The sequence below is a fragment of the Triturus cristatus genome, chromosome 7 (assembly GCF_964204655.1).
Source record: "Triturus cristatus chromosome 7, aTriCri1.1, whole genome shotgun sequence".
Lineage (NCBI taxonomy): Eukaryota > Metazoa > Chordata > Amphibia > Caudata > Salamandridae > Triturus > Triturus cristatus.
Window position 1 is genome coordinate 1,691,258,284 of NC_140590.1, and position 16,826 is coordinate 1,691,275,109.

The window sequence follows — 16,826 nt, forward strand, 5'->3', positions numbered from 1 at the left end:
TTACATGAGGACACATTCATTTTTGTTGGGCACTGGGAGATTGTTTGATTTGCCCAGAATCACAGGATGTTGAGTGTTGTTGCAGAGACTCGAACTTGGTTCCCCAGATTTTAGGTCAACCACCCTAGCAGTTGGGCTAAATCCTCTCCCCAAAAGCATTGATATGTTTGTGGCATGTCAGCTGACGGTATATTACAAAAGCAGGCAAAAAATTGACTGCCCTTATAGACAGACGCCCGACATACTACATTAGCTGCCATACCTGCCCGCAACTGAACACCATTGAAGGTTTTTGAGGCTGCCGAGGTAGACCATCCCTCACCCCCTCCCTCGGATCTCGAATACCTTCCACGTGATGCGCAGATCCCTTACTATGCCGCCTTGGCCACCATGTCGGGAAGCGATGCAAATGGAAATCTAAAAGTGCAGGTCCTCACTGTCAAGGTAGTTCGGGGCAGAAAATAAATATGCCCAGGCATAAAAAGTATAGTGACCCTCCAAATAGTAAATCAGGTGGCTAAAAAATGTCCTATAATTGCAAATTTGCACTGTTTTGAAATTAAGAGATGCTGAAAAGGTGTTTTGAAAGTAGAGGAAAACCCCATGCATTTGATCTTGCTGCGGGCAATGTTTCTGCTAATATCAGAGATATCAACAGTAAAAAAAATAATCCACAATACCATAAAACAGGCCCCCAAACAGCCCAAAAAAAGCCCACACACTGACCTGTCAGACCACCCCGCCTGGTATTGCCAAATTGCCCTCTAAGCCAGACCGACCCTGCCCAGTGTACCCGTTTGGTGCAGGGAAGTGCGGGTAATCTCTCATTACAAGTGCGACCTCTTTGCTAAAAAGTGCAGATTATCTACTATTACACATGGCTCTCGTTGACATTAAAGTTATGCAAGCAGGGCTTTAAGTGGAATGAAAAAACTAGGGGGTCTCTCAAAGGGGGGTGGCTGATGTAATTAAGGGTGTGGACTAAAAACACATTTGCTAAAAACCTGTGCTTAGCATAGTGTGCCGCCCGACCAGGATTTTGCTCCATCTGTCATTGCATCCAGATATATAATAGAGAAAATCACATTACACCACCAACAAGCCAGTACTATTGGCTTTTTCAATGGTTGTTAGTTGCATAAGATAAATGAGCAACAACTATGGCTTCGTTGTATAAAATATTGAAAATGCTTCACTTCTGAAATGATGAGACTGTGAAGTAACTATAAGGAGACTCTCTAAAGTTACATCAACGGCAGTGAAGGATGGGACTGCTGCAGAGTTGAGATTTTTTTTCACCCTGAGAGCCAAAATGGAGAGCCCGATAAGGACCCGTCTCAGAACCTGCTTTTTAGAACTACTGGTGCTGAGCACCGGCAGGATCCAGCCCACTTAAAGCCCTGCACGCAAGTACTCCGTAGCAAATGCTACCTTCCTGTTTGAATCACTGACAACGCAGTTTCTTTTCCCCACTCCCGACCTTCTTCAGGTCTAACACTCCTGTGCTCTCTCCGTCTGGTCTGATCATTTTGGTTGGTTCAAGCTTAAAACGTACGCCCTTGAAAATTGTTCTTCAGATCTGACAGCTGCCTGTTTCAAGCTCTACCTGCTGGTGCATGTGGGTGTGAACCAGCCTGCCCTGTTTATCCTTGGCATACCATCTCAGTCCTAGCACGTGCTTCTGCAGCCTTTAGCTCTTGTGTGATCTGCAGCCGCCACAAGGTGATGGATGGAATGCTTGAATTAATCTCAGCCACTGGCGTTCACTCTGGGCGTATTCCAGTCCATTGTTTTACGCCTGCCATTCCACTCTAGACTGTGGCCCGCCTTATGAAAATAAGTACTGAACTGGCTCCTCATGAGAAGAGTATGTTTCGAACTGCCAGGGGACCCCCCCTCCCCCAGGTAACCCCCCCTCCCACTTCCAGGAGGGACCACCGGCATCCCCGACCGGTCCCGCCCTACTTGGAGCTCAACAGTACGGTGTAGCTTGAATCCCTTGGCAGAGTGAGCACGGGACCCACATGTGACCTGCAGCCTCTGGCTGCTATTGGTCCTCCGGATTGGATTATGTATAGGTTGGGTACTTTCGATAAATTCATAAACCTTAGAATTAGTGGTGAGCCATAATTCCATACTGGTCCGAGCTTTCGTAAAATTGGGCCTTGTGAACAGCAATTCACTTTAAACCGGAATTCCACACTCCTCTGTCTCCGCACTGCGAGAAGGGGGGAGCTATTCCATACATTTGCAGCACCCGTTTTGTCTCCTAGCTCATCTAGTGCTGTGTGTAGATGGTCCTGCATGCAGCACTAGGTGCCTAAATGCATTCTGTAATTCCAATGGTGATACTGGTTAGAACAGTCTGGGCGTGGAGTTTAGAAGAGCAAAGACAGAGCTGGAGAGTGGAAACAATTCAGAGTCTGTAATGCTGCTGAAGGCAGGGGAATTGGCCAGCTAGAAGCGCTCCTTGTTTTATTGTCCATTATGCTATGTAGACTAGTATCACCATATGGTTTCTTGTAAATGTTCCAACGCGGGGCTGTTGGCCACTAGATAGTTCTCTAGACCACTACTTAATTCATTAACTCTCTCTGGGCCGGATAGGCCTCTTATAATTGTGCTGTATATCTGTTTGTTACAGCCCTGAGGAAGTCTTATGGAATATTATCCTTAGACGAAACACGTGTTGGCTGTTCTTTTATGACCTGATGAAATAGAAATAAATACTCTGTTCTGCAAAAGTCATAAATTGACTTGGATTACTTTTTGGACATTGAGGCGCCTACGGTTTAAACAAGTCTCCTAAGGAGAAATGCCATAGTTGTGATCACAGAGACTATAAAAAGAAGATGCAGATTGGACAAGGCCCTTATCTATGAACATACTTATCTGTGATTCGTAAATTACTTCTATGAATTGGAATTGAAGTTTCTGATATGTTTAGTTTGCTCAGGGAACTACAATTGTTTTTCTGTACAGTTGCAATTGTTATCAATTGTAGGCAACAGCGTTGGGTGGTGGCTGTTTTGTTCCCTTTGATGCAATCCTTGTGATATTTTTGTCTCTCTTTTTTACTGTTTTAATCACTATTTGTTTGCGCAGGACATACCTCACTGCCCGTCTTTTTCTCATATCGGCCTCTTATGCCACTGGGCATTTCCCCGGTGGGCTGGGGCCCTTGGAGGCCGGTTTTGAAAGCCCAGGACCGCTCCTGTTGACTCTGTCACTACCCTAGCATCCAAGGTTCATTGCAGCAGGCACAGGGAGTCTTCAAGAGAGGGAGAGAACACGAGCAGGGAGAGGGAGGGGGGGAGGGAGGGAGGGGGGGAGGGAGGGAGGGGGAGGGGGGAGAGGGAGAGGGAGAATGAGAATATGCAGCGCTAGGCTGGATTGGACATTTTTGCCAAGGTTGCTTCTGGTTCCCCAATCTAGTCTTGAATTCAGTAAGCCCAGAATCCCCTTCTGACCCCACCACGGTGTCTTCAGCCCCCCCTTTGTGATGAATAAAGCACCCCTGCTGTGCGTTAAGGGTCTCTGAGCAGCTTTGTGGCACCGTAGAAGAGCCTGGCCAAAGGAATGAGGCGCACTGGTAGAGCTTTGTCTGGTTTATTATTTATTTATGCATTTTTGTATAGTGTGGACTTTACCCAAAGGTGTCCGAGCACTTTACAATAGGACCCGTTACGTTACATGAGGAGAATGTTACAAAAGTACATGTTACAGAAGCAAACTATACAAGAAGAGGTATAATACAGCAATAGATGACAGTCACTTAAAAACACTCTGGGATGACACTTGTACAGGCATAGAATACAAAATTTACAATAGTGAAAGAACTTCCTTGAGGGATTTGAAAGGGTGTGTATTAGTTCTGGAAGTGTCTTTGGAAGAGAAGAGATTTGAGGTCAATTTTGAAGGTCCGGGTAGAGTTGGTGGTATGGAGTACTGGAGGAAGCCAGTTCCAGATTCTGATCGCATTGCCTGAGAAGTATTCAATCAATCAATCATTTGTAAAGCGCACTACATACCCGCAAGGGTCTCAAGGCGCTGGGGTGGGCCGCTACTGATCGAACAGCCAGGTCTTGAGTATCCTCCTGAAGGTCAGCAGGTCTTGGGTCTGTCATAGGCTCAGTGGGAGGGTGTTCCATGTCTTGGTGGCGAGGTGGGAGAAGGACCTCCCGCCGGTGGTTGTTCTTCGGATGCGCGGGACGGTGGCGAGTGAGAGGTCGGCGGAGCGTAGCTGGCGGTTGGGGGATGTAGAAGGAGAGCCGTCTGTTGAGGTAGGCTTGGCCGGTCTTGTGGAGTGCTTTGTGTGCGTGGATGAGGAGCTTGAAGGATATCCTCTTGTTGACGGGGAGCAGTGCAGGTTTCTCAAGTGGGGGGTGATGTGGCCGTGTCGTGGTACGTCGAGGATCAGTCGTGCCGAGGCGTTTTGGATGTGTTGTAGTCGTTTGAGCTTGGTCGGGGCTCCCGCGTAGAGAGCGTTTCCGTAGTTGAGTCTGCTGCTGACGAGGGCCTAGGTGACTGTCTTTCTTGTGTCTGTCGGGATCCATCTGTAGATCTTGCGGAGCATGCAGAGGGTGTTGAAGGAGGAGACGGCGTTGACTTGCTTGGTCATTGAGAGCGTTGAGTCGAGGATGACTCCCAGGTTGCACCAGGAGTCGTCCCAGGCTGAAGGGTTGGAGCCGAGGATGAGGACCTCCGTCTTGTCCGAGTTCAGCTTCAGACGGCTGGTCTTCATCCAGTCGGCGACGGCCTTCATTCCTTCATGGAGGTTGGCTTTGGCGGTGATGGGGTCCTTGGTGAGGGAGAGGATCAGTGGAGTGGCGTAGGAGATTATGTTGGTCGTGCTGTCGAGCAGAAGTATTGCGCCATCGATCTTTCCCTTTTGAAGGTGGGGGGCTCAGGCAGTAATTTTTCCGCATTACGAGACGGTCTAGAGTCTCCAGAAACTTTCAGTTTATTCGCCAGGTAGCGAGGGGAGGAGGTGTGCAAGGCTTTGTGGGTGATACGGGCAGTCTTGTAGATTGATCTTGCCTCTTCTTTGCCCTGTGAATCTGGGACAGGGGTGCTGTGAATCTGGGACAGGGGTGCTGTGAATCTGGGACAGGGGTGCTGTGAATCTGGGACAGGGGTGCTGTGAGCCGGGAGTGCAGTAAATGTGAGCTGTGTGCTTTATGTTTCGTCTGGTAATCCTCTGTCCTCCTGTCTCTCCCCAGATGCGGCGGCACCGTGGGGGCCATCCTCACCTGCCCGCTGGAGGTGGTGAAGACCCGGCTGCAGGCCTCGCAGCTCAGCTTCCGGCCCATCTGCATCCGGGAGTTCCACCTCCAGACAGTGACTGGCGGCAACTTCACCCCGGCCCGGGTCTACACCACGGGGGTCCTGCAGCTCCTGAGGTAAGTGCTGGGGATGGCAGTACTGTCTCTCATTTTACAGATATGTATAGACGCGCGTTTCAAGGATCACCGCTCTCTCTCAGGCTGCAGAAAGTAAAGTTATGCGGTAGCCTCAGGGTATACAGAAGGTACATCGGCAGCCCCTCTCCCCCATGTCAGCAGAGCTGATCTCTAGTTTGCACAGAGGAGACAAGCACAGGTCTCGGATAACTTTACTTTGGATTTCGCATATTTAGCAGGCTCAGCGGTTATACAGCAGAGCTATCTCCCAGGTTACCTAGGCCCCCGGCAGTAAGCTTTCCGAGTACAGAGAGTTTACAGCCGAGATCTTGACAGGGCTACTGTACAGGTTCCACGGATCCCACAAGCGCAGGACACAGATGGCACTTAGCCGCATGGCTGACTCCAGGGCACGACGTAGGCTGTAAAGACCCAGGACACTCCCTCTCTGGATATCTGTACAAAGTTCGTCCGGCACCAGCGCGCTGACGGCCTCGGGGGCTCGCATGGCGCTCGGCTGCCAGCTGGCTGCATGCCACATGCGTCATGAAAGGCCCTTCGCCAGTAGTGGCAACGAAGCATCCTGGGAATTGTAGGCATAGCTGTATGGAGACATGAAACTTCCAATCCCAGAACACGCGTGCGCTTTGACTTAAAAAAACGGAGCCTACAGACCACACATACCGCCTCTCCCCGGGATTCAGGCAGGGTGCACTAGGTTCTCCAATGCCTATCATAATAAAAAATAAATATGTCCATCTGTAAAGCAACTGACGTTAATCTAAATCGCCCCGATACCTTCGGGTCGAGTTCGCGCTATATTAAAAAAAAAAAAAAAAGAAGAAAAAACACAAAAAATATATTGCTCTGGGGATGGGCTCTCCACACACGTGGTTACAGTTGAGGTTTGTAACACTCGGAGGGAGTGATTTCCGTTTTCCACCTTACCTGCCTTGTTTATTACTGACAAGCCTTTTTTAAAAAAATCTCTTTCCTAGTGAATGCCGAAATGGTTTAAATATTTAAAATGGCAAATTTTGACCAGTTTCCCGTATTGACCTTCCCTCGCTCCAGGGTGTCAACTGCCCCAACCAGCTGGTCCGGATTCCGCCGAAAGGAGAGAGGTGCAGTGCATTTGTGACCTGCCACGTGACAGGAAAACCACTCTGCCATGAGATCCACAGGATGACACAAGTTTCCTAGCCCCCACCTCCTATTAATAATAAAAATATTTTTTTTAGGGTTGTATGTAGCGCGAACTAGACCCGAGACATCGGGTATCAGATCGCTTTACATGAGCAGACTCGAACCCGGTTCCCCAGCTTCGAGGTCGACCGCTCTAGCCGTAAGGCTACAGCCTCTCTCCGTAGTGCCGCACTTATTAATGTTGAGAGTGGAGGTAGAAGTCCCAACTGTTGAATTTTTAAGATACACTTCTAGAAAACTGATACCATCCTGTACCAGTGTCAGCTGGCACCTATGGGGTGGCGGGGGTGGAGGGTGAGGGGGTTTAAAAACAATAAGCAGAAAAAAACATACATGCTTGCCGAGCCTCTCCTCCACATTCCTTGTCGTCTTTCACGGCCACAACAGGAAGGAGGAAGCACCAGGCTTCCCATAGCCAAACACTACGTTGCAATGCAGCGTTGGGATTCGTCTGAGCGTTGTAGTTCGGCGCTCAGACAGGCAGTGGGAGCCTGGACATGCTCACCTCCCAGGCTGTAATGCAGCCAGAGTGTAAAACATGAAATGTGCACATAAATGTTTGGCCCACCCGAGACGGCCGGCCGGCCAAATATTTATGTGCACTTAGAGTGGGCAAACCTCTCCTCTCTCAGCTCCTGTTTGAGCAGCCCAGCCCCACCCGCAAAGCATGCTACAGCAGGAGAACATAAAATAATATCATATTATCATTTTGTGTTTCCTTTATTTCACTGCTGCGTCGCAGTGGGGCGACGCCCCTCCGCCTTAGTGGAGGAGCCGCCACTGTCCTGTACTAAAAATCATTTTAGTAACAGTGGTTTCAATCTGCGCATCGACGTTTACAGAATGAATTGGTATTTTGCAAACCGACCTTTCTACTAATAGGTTGGTCCATAGAATACCAAATGGTGGTGAGTCATAATTCAACCTACCTCATGAATATTAATGAGCTAGGTCTCAAATTATGACCTTTACGAGTCACTGCCATCACAGACATTGCGTCCCGATGGAGCAGCAGTCCACTGTGTCTGTGATTGCTTTTAGACAAATCAATGTTGTTATTATTTTTTTGGGTAGGTCGTTTTCCTTTAAGAAAAACAGGCTGTTTAAAAAGGAATGCAATCTTGTCATCTTAAACAAGGAGGTTGCTCCAGACCTTCCTTGCCCTCCTCCATGCTTATCCTTTGCTGTCTGCCTCTCGGTCAAGCACACCAGATTGTAACTTGGATATACCTCTTGACATCTCTTGACACCTGTCACTACCGTGACCCCATCCCAATAAGCCAACTGATCACCATCTCTGTACTCTCGCTGGTCCTCCTGCTCTGAACCACTCTCTACCCACACCCACTTCCCTAATTTCCTTCCTCCACCTGCCTTCCTTGCCTGGCCCCAATGCACAAGTCTGGGGCACACGGAGAACGGCGGGGACGGCATCGGCCACGGCAAAAGTATGGCGCCTCCTTCACCATAGGTCCCGGCCCAGAGGCGTGACCCGGAAGTGATTAGAATCACTTCCGGGTCGCACGAATGGGCAACGTCAGGCCAGTAGCACTGGCCTGGCCACCTATGGGTATAAAGGGCCGGGGAGCACAGGAGTCTGTCTCTTCGCTCCTTGCTCCCCAGCTTGCCCCCAGCTTCGCTAGGAGGCTAGGAGGCCATCTCTCCTGCTAAGAAGCTGGGCCCTTTGTATTATGCTGAACATGTCCTGGTGTAATTTTCCGATACCGGTACACAATTCGCATTGCGTGCACATTGTCTGCTTTCCCTTCCGAGCAGCAACATGCAGGCGGTGGCGAGGCTTTCTTACTTTCACCTCCAGCTGGGCTACATACAAAGGCCTAATTTAGAGGGCAATCAGCCCTTCTTTTGTTAGAGTAGCATCCTGAGTGCGAGCTATCTTGAGCCCATCACCTAGCTGCCAGAGCTATGGACGGGAAACAAATGCATGCACACAGCTTGTTATTCCTCACTTAAGTCTCTAAGAGAAACTAGGATTTCGACTCATATGATTGAACCAAGTCAACCGATTAACAAACCGATATGAATGCACTGGAATTTCAGATGGTTGTCATGTAAATACTCCTACATACCAATACATTTGAATGCCGCAATTTTTTTTAAAAATTTAATTCTTTCATAGTGCTACCTCCAATGTAGGGTGTCAAAGCGCTTTACTTCACATGCACGCATTTTACATTGACAATAAATCATACAAGTGTGTAAATCGATGTACAGGATGTTTTTCATAACACAATGATAACGGGGTCAGTGGAATTATGAGACGGAGACAGACCAAATTGTGCGGCCAGGTTGACTAAATATGTGGCAAGTAAAGACCAATTATTTGGTAAGAGAAGGCAAATTATGCAGCGTAATGCAGTACATCTAGTGCTAGTATTACCTAATTATTTTGGCATTTGTACACAGGTCGACGTTATCTGGGCAAAGGCTTCATCTCATTGGTATCACTTTGACACCCAAATACAGGAATAAGCAATATAAAGGTGGTGACAAGTCATCCTTTGCAAAAGGCCTTCAATTGCACAGCAACATGTTTCACTGTGATTCTAGTAACTTTGAATCAGTTTGAGCCAGAAATACATTTTTTGTTGAAATCTGCAGATTATGCCGTCAAACGATGAATTATGTGGCAAATACGGCAAATCCATAATTATGTAGAAAATGACACAACTGTAACATTACATCATTCCAGTGCACCTTAATGAGGGTTAAAATGTATAGGAGTCGCACATCATCCTTCATAGCACACTATGCTAGATTAGAAGGATTGCCGTTTATGAACTGCAAGTGACAAAACAATCTATATGTTAAAAACACTTAGCTTATGTTAAAACCCACTTACTTATCTACATAAAATAAAAATCTGTCATCTGCATGTTACATGGTGCGCTTTGCAGGAGACACATTAACCCTCTAGGCTGCTTTGAGTCAAAACTTTGACCAGTGAAAACGCAGATATCAACAGCATATGCATTAATCACCATAGTTATTTTACCATTATAATTCCTTGAGGTTTACTGGGCACACAAAGATCTCTGCAGCAGGTGTCTTAACCTCATAAGATATTTTGGAATGTGGCCTTTGTAACCAGTTAAGCCATTTCTAAGTAATGTAGCCCTTTGTTATTTATGAAGAGGTTTACTTTGTAGCACGTCATACATTCTTTTAGTTTGTTTGCTTAGTTTAGGGCTGATTTGGGAAACAGATTTCTCTATTCTTAGTAGCTTTGTTATTTTTGTAATGCTTCGATACATTTGTGTAATATCCCGGTCAAACTACGCCCTGCTGGCCTCCTTTCGGCCACCAATTGTCCTCAATGTGCGGAAGTTCTGGCTGATTTTTACCACATGAGTTGGTACGGCACCATCTTAAACAAATACTGGTCAGCTGTAGTAAGTGAGCTCAATGTGGTCTTGGGCTGGAGGTCCCATTTAAGCCCCAGGTCCTTATTTTAGGAGTTTTGGAGGTTCTCGGGCAGGCGGGGTTTTTCTAGGTACGGCCATCATATTGGCCGAAAGAGACATAGCGACCAAGTGGAAGAACCCTGTTTCCCCCCCCCCCCCCCCCCCCCCATGGTGTCGCAATGTGCAGAGGGGTGGACTGGTACACAATGCAGGAAAAGCCAGTATATGAGGTAAGAGGATGTCCGTCCAAGTACAGTCGCGTATGAGGGTAAATGGCTGGGTCTCGTGGGTTAAAACTGTACAAAAGGCTCTACTGTCTTCTGGCACTTGGCATTATTTGGTATGATGTACCGAAAGGGTGGAGCTGCCTCTTAAACGCCGGATGACCGGTGTGGGTTACAATGTGTATGGCTGTACTATGCATCGCATGCAATTGTTCTAAATCTCAATAGAGTTGATTATTAAAAAAAACCTCTATATTATAGGTTGAGTTCTGCTTATTGTGCATTGGAAGGCCTTGTGCCATCCTTCCACTGTGATGTTTGTTTTGGTTCCTGTGCCAAGGTGCTGTCCTAGACATTCAACCCTGGTATCTGGTACTTGGCTTGGAGTCAGTGTCCTGACAGATGCAGTCTGCCAAACCATGCATCTTCGAAATCTTCCATTAGGGGACTAAGTTTGTCTTAATTTTGTCGGTAGAACGGGCTGTTTATTCTTAAGTTATAGTGGTTGACTGCTGCTGTGATAGCGTTGTAGGGTAGAGCTATCATTTTATTTATTTCTAAAGCAAATTCACTGTAAGTGGAGTATTCTACACAATGCAGATTTTTGGAGGTGCCTCCATATACTTTGATTAAAGTGATAGTAACCTTTTATGGCTGTGTGAGGGTACATTTTTAGAATCTTTCAAATCATAGCTTGCTCAAAGTCTGATTATTTTTTGGGGGTAGTAGTTGTCTGTAAGCCGTTCTTGTATTCTTTAGAGGTTCATAGAAGTTGCTTCTTTGTTTGGTAGTAAAGCATATACAAAAGGGACATTGGTGTTTTCATATTCACCACCATGTATGGTGTATATTTGTGTGAATGGCTTGGGACACATTCTGAAGGTCCCAACCATCATCCAGGTTTGGCATTGGGGAAGTTACAATAATGTGTTTGCTGTAGAGAAAATTAAGAGTTGTTTTACATTATTTAAATTGTCATGTAAAAGGAAGGGTTCCTCGTTATCTATTAGTTTTATTTGGCCAGGTATCTCTGTCTTGGTATGTTCTGGGGGCAGGTGGAGTATCACTGGTGGCTTTTTAGTGCATTCAATTAGTCGCTTTAAAGTGGGGATAAAACGATTGATTAAACCCATATCTGTGACTGGGGGTGAGTGGTTGAAAAGTTTCAGCGCTCCGTTCATCATCTTGTTGTGTTTGCTATGTACGACCCTTAGTGGCCAAGGGCATGCCCAGAAGTTGGTCCCTTGCTTGCTGTGCCACTGGATCCAAGCTAACCTGGCAGATGAGGGGTGAAACCCTGAAACTGGTCCCATGATGCTTGTTTCCGGTCCAGGGAGGACCTGGCCTTGCAGTTCGTTCTGGACGGTTCCTATGAGGAGCAGGGTCAAGACTGATTTGTATATGGCTGGCTACAGTGAGCAAAAGAAGGATGGATTAAACACATATCTGTGACTGGGGGTGAGTGGTTGAAGAGTTTTAGCCCTCTGGTCATCAGTTTGCTAGGTGGTAGTTGGCCTGTTACATGAATGGGGCCATTGGGTAGTATGCAGTATGTCTTTTGGGATTTTGCCTGTAGGTTCCTGGGAGCTAGTGCTTACCAAACTTATATCTTGTAAGATTTATCTAACTAATGTTTCTGTAACATTGGGGGGTGGTTGCGCTCTTTTACATTTATTACAAAATTATCTTTTATAGTTGCCCTCCCACAGCATTCATTCAAATAATATTGAGTACATTTCCAGTTTTTGGTTTCTGTAGATGCACTTGTAGCCCATATGGTTTAAAAATTGTTTCCCTTTCTGTGAAGTTATATATTTAGCCTCTTCTGTCACTGTATCTGTAAATAGTCTAACAGTATAAATTTATGATGAATTGATTTTTGTTTCTTTATTAATATTGACAAAAATGCAGTTACTTGTTATTTATTTACTTACTTGCATGTTTTGTTGAGATGTTTTGAATGTTGTTGAGGTGTTTTTGTTTTACTTCATTTTAATGAGGTGCAGGTGGTTAATTTTCTGTTGAAATTGAAAAAGTGATATTTATTAAATATGGTATTTTGTTGCAAGTTTGTCAAGCTTTAAGGAGTTATTTTTATTTTTGGTTGTTGGTTGGGAGAATTAATATCTGTGCATACTTTTTTTTTTTTTAAAATGTGTTTATTGACTGCATACAAGGAACAGTAATATACAAATCCGAGTGCCATCAACCCTAGGCCCGCCATTTTGTCTCATCTCGCAATCGATCATATCGGCTATCCCACATCCCGGAGGCCGGGCATCACCGTGCTAAACTGAATAAACACCCAATGCTTCCCGAGTGTCCCTCCAGTTCATCGCTTGCATGCGGGGCAGACCCCCTGTCTGCGGTCAGGCTTTAACGCGCTCCTTTCCCCAAAGCTTAGGGGACAGTCACTCTTTTTATGGCCATAAAACTCCAAACCCCCTCCCTCCCCTCACGCTTCCCCCAACTCCCCTAGCCCACCCTCCCCAACCAAACCCCTGAGGTCCTAAGTCAGTCGCAGTATCGCTCGCATCCCGCACTCAGCCGCCACTCATCTTCATCTAGCGTCACCCGCCCGAACACCTCCTACGGGGGCTCCCTCTTCTGCCACCTCCGTGTCAGGGCCCCCATCCGGGCTTCCTGCTGCAGCCCCCCGCCCGCTCAGATAGTCCTCATACAATTCCCAGAAGTTTTTAGGCCTGCTACGCGGCGGCAGCAACTCGCTGAACCTCTCCGCTTGGGTGCAGCAGTACAGCACATCGCGTTTCCACCGCTCCACCGTGGGCACGGGGCCACGCATCCAGCTCATCGCCACTCGTCGTTTCGCCACTAGCATCCCCATATCAACCAGGCGTCTGGCCGCCCTTGGTACACCTCTTGAATGCCCCAATAGCGCCACTGCCGGGTCCGGAGCCAGCTCCACCCCCGTCACCCCAACTATCTGTTGGTATACCGCCACCCAATAGTTGTATATGCCCGGGCATTGCCACGCCAGGTGAAGGAAGCCAGCCGTCGGGTGTCTGCAACGTTCGCATACAGAGTCTTCACGCAGCCCATATCTATGCAAGCGCTCCGGCGTGTAGTAGTACCTGTTGAGGAATTTGAAATGTACCAGCCGGTGTCTGCCATGCAGAGAGATGCGTCTAATCCCCGTGCAGCAGTACGCCCACATTGCATCGTCAATGGTAATACCTAAGTCCCTTTGCCAGTCCAGTCTGCATTTTGCAAACTCGTGCACCCTATGAGATTGCGCCATTCTGTACAGCTTAGAGATCAACCCGCGGGGGTTGTCATTCTTAATTATGTGTGTCAGTGTGAGAAAGTGGCTCTGTATATACTGTTCCCTAATAGGTACAGGGTGTACAGAGTCCACAGTCCCCCAGAGGCTGATAGAGGTCAAAGTTAGGTATGACCTTACTCTCAAAAGTGGTAGCTTGGTCGAGCAGTAAGGCAGTACCAGAGGACAGTGTAAAGCATTTATTGTACACACTCAGTCAGCAAATGGTTTCACACACTCAATAACTGAACTCTAGGCCAATGATTTGTATATATAAAATATATGCTTGTTTTATTTTTAGAACCACAAGGGGGTAAAAATATACTTTCTCAGAATGCGAGGTTGAATATAAATACTTTTGTTTCAAGCAATAAATTTGTGTAAACAGTCACAGTTGGTTGCAATAAACAATCCTATTTCCTAAACATAACAATGCATTGAGCTCAATGGTAAATTCAGGTTATTTGTAATAAATTACTTTTCAGATTACTTTTGGAATTCCAGGTCTGGATCCTAGAACCAGCCTGGGGTCAGTATTCAGAATCAAGTGAAGAAAGTCGACTTAATAACTGTAATGATTTTTAGATAATATTTAGCTATTTCAAAAGTTAGCACTTAGAAAATATTTCACAGAAAACATTCAATGGATCTCTATGGCAAGAAATTCAAATTGCAGGTAGAGTACTTTATCGTTACTTTAGTAATCCAGGACTGGGTGCCTAGACCCAGGACTGGGGTCCTTATCAAAAGCAGGTAAGTAATTTCGTTTGCAGAAATGGTACGATTTTAAAAGAATATTTCAAATTTGCAAAAGTAGACACTTAGAAGAAATTTCACAGAAAAGCAGGCAATGGTTTCCTATGGGAGAAAAATGAGTTAGAAGTAAGTATAGTTGTGAACACTTTTCAGAGTCAGGGCTGGGCACCAAGATCCAGCACTGGGAGCTCACCTAGGAGCAGGTGAGTAAATTCGTTTTTGTCACTTGGCTGATTTTTGGTGAATTTTTGCAGTTTTGAAAAGTTCACACTTAGAAGATTTTTGAAGAAAAAGCCAGTCAATGTTACCCTATGAGGAAAATGAAGTTAGCGGTTTAAGGGTAAGTACTCGACTGGTAGTGTTGAAATTCCGGGCATGGACTCAGGGGTCCCCCAGTGTCAGGTAGGTACAGTTGGTTCACCCTCAGCGGTTTCAGGACGGCCGGGTGCAGAGAGAGTTGGGCCCAATGTTATCCTATGAGGGATAGGGGGGCCTTGGTTGGTGGCTGCTGTCTGGCAAGCCACGCGGCTGTGGGAGCTGGGCTCCTGGTCACTTACTCAGGGCAAGTGGGGAAGTAGGTTAGAGTAGAGAGGGCACTGCCAGGGCCACTCGGGCGGCTGGGTGCAGGGTGCTTTTGAGCCTTAGGGCGCTCAATGGAAATCAATGGGAATGTTCCGGTTTGGAAAGAGGCTGCAGGCTCGGGGACGAGGAGGTTTCAGGTGCCACCACCACTTCGAGAGGTAAGTTGGGTAGTTGTAGGTTAGGTGGGTACCCCAGGATTGGGCACAGGGGGTCGCAGGGCGCCGGGTGCAGGGGTGCCTTTTGACGTCGGGAATCTTACCCTCTGGTTGATCGCGGCTGGGGTGGCACTTGGTTCTGAGGCTGCAGGCTTCTTCCGGGATGTCGAGGGGGGTCCTTGGGTGCCGGACTCTGGGTCACAGTCGCCGTGGGGTCGTCCTCTGGGTCTTTGTCCACTCCGGCACTGGCCAGGCTTGGCTGGTGCAGAGTGTGTTGGGTCCGCGGTCCCGGGCTGGTGCCAGGGATAGCAAGTAGGTTTCTTGAGTAGAGCCTCTACTCGTGGGAGTCCCAGGGGCTTAGAGCTAAAAGGTAGCCAGGTCCTCCGGGGTTGGTGAGGTTGCTGGCCACGTGGGAGGCCGCGCTGGTGCAGGTTCGAGAGTCGACAGGCCGGTAGGGCTGGGGCCAAAGCAGTTGGTGTCTTCTTCTCTTTTTAGCAGCTGCAGGGCAGGTCTTTGTTCTTCTTGCTCTTCTTGTCGTTTTTCTATCTGGAATCTGAGGAAGGAAGGTTCAGGGGGCCCCTAAATACTAGATTTAGGGGCGTTACAGGTAGGTGAAGGCCAGGGACCAATGGGTCCTTGTCCTGGGGTGGGTACACCCCCTATCCTGCCTCTCTCCTGTGGGAGGGGGGCAGTAGCCTAATCCTGATAGGGTAGGGCCTCCCATCTTCAAGATGGCGAGAGCCCGGAGATGTGCTTCACCTCGCCTCCCCCACCTGAGGGGTGGGGTGGGCAGGCTGGCACATCCCCTGTCCTTGTATGGGGTTTCCGGCCAAGCTTCCCGCCAGAGTGGGGGGTTGCAGTGGCCTGGGGAAACTCCAACTGGCGGCATGCCTTTGAAGCTTCCCTTTGCTCATCCTGGGGGAGGAGATTTCTCACCTCACCCAGGATGTGCATTGTTGCAGGCCCGGGAGAGCAGGGGCTCTCCCACCCAGGGGTCCAGCAACGTGTCTGCTGTGTGGCAGCCTGGGCAGCCTCAGAGCAGACGTGGATTGCAAGTTAGCTGTAAGGGGGCATCTTCTAAGATGCCCTCTGGGGTGCTTAGTACATTAAATCCTACACTGGCATCAGTGTGGGTTCAATGTGCTGAGAAGTTTGATACCAAACTTCCCAGGCTTCAGTGTTGCCAATATGGTGCTGTGGAGCTCGTGTTTGACAAGCTCTCAGCACCATGTATTCTTAAATGACAGCACTGCACTTACAGTGCCCAGGAATGGACCCGGGTACTGTAGGGGCACAGGGCTCCTGCTCCTGTGCCCACACCATAGGCGTAATGCACCCAGCTAGAGGGGTGGCTGACATATGCCTTGGCAGTGTAGGTGATGGGCATGGTACACAGTGATGTGTGCCATGTCGACTCTTTGTTTTGTCCTGCACCCAGACACTCAGCCTGCAAGGGCAGTGTGTGTGTGTAAGGGTACAGGGCCTCTGAGGGTGGCACAATGAGTGCTGCAGCCCTTAGAGGCCTTCCCTGGTCACAAGGCCCTGGGTACCTAGGGTACCATTTACTAGGGGCTGACATGTGGCTAGGGTTTGCCAATTTGGAGTTTGTGTGGTTTAAGGAAGGAACATAGGCCCTGGGCACCTGATTGGCAGGAACCCAGGGTACACTCAATCGAAGTACATTCAGCAATTTAGCAAAAAGTGGGGGCATACCATGCAAGAAAGATGGCACTTTCTCACACAACCCCCCCCCAAACGAAAGGTGATGAGACTAACCTTGTCCTATGGAGTCTTCA

The 16,826-nt window shown here is 47.9% G+C and overlaps 1 protein-coding gene across 1 annotated transcript in view; it reads left to right on the forward strand.

The window, feature by feature from the left end:
- Window positions 1-16,826, forward strand: part of LOC146812769 (solute carrier family 25 member 36-A-like) — a 90,034-nt gene that overhangs the window by 39,803 nt on the left and 33,405 nt on the right. Inside the window, exon 2 of the mRNA XM_085619877.1 lies at window positions 5,223-5,402. Within this exon, the coding sequence (XP_085476003.1) occupies window positions 5,223-5,402 (180 nt within the window). The remainder of the gene's footprint in view (window positions 1-5,222; window positions 5,403-16,826) is intronic.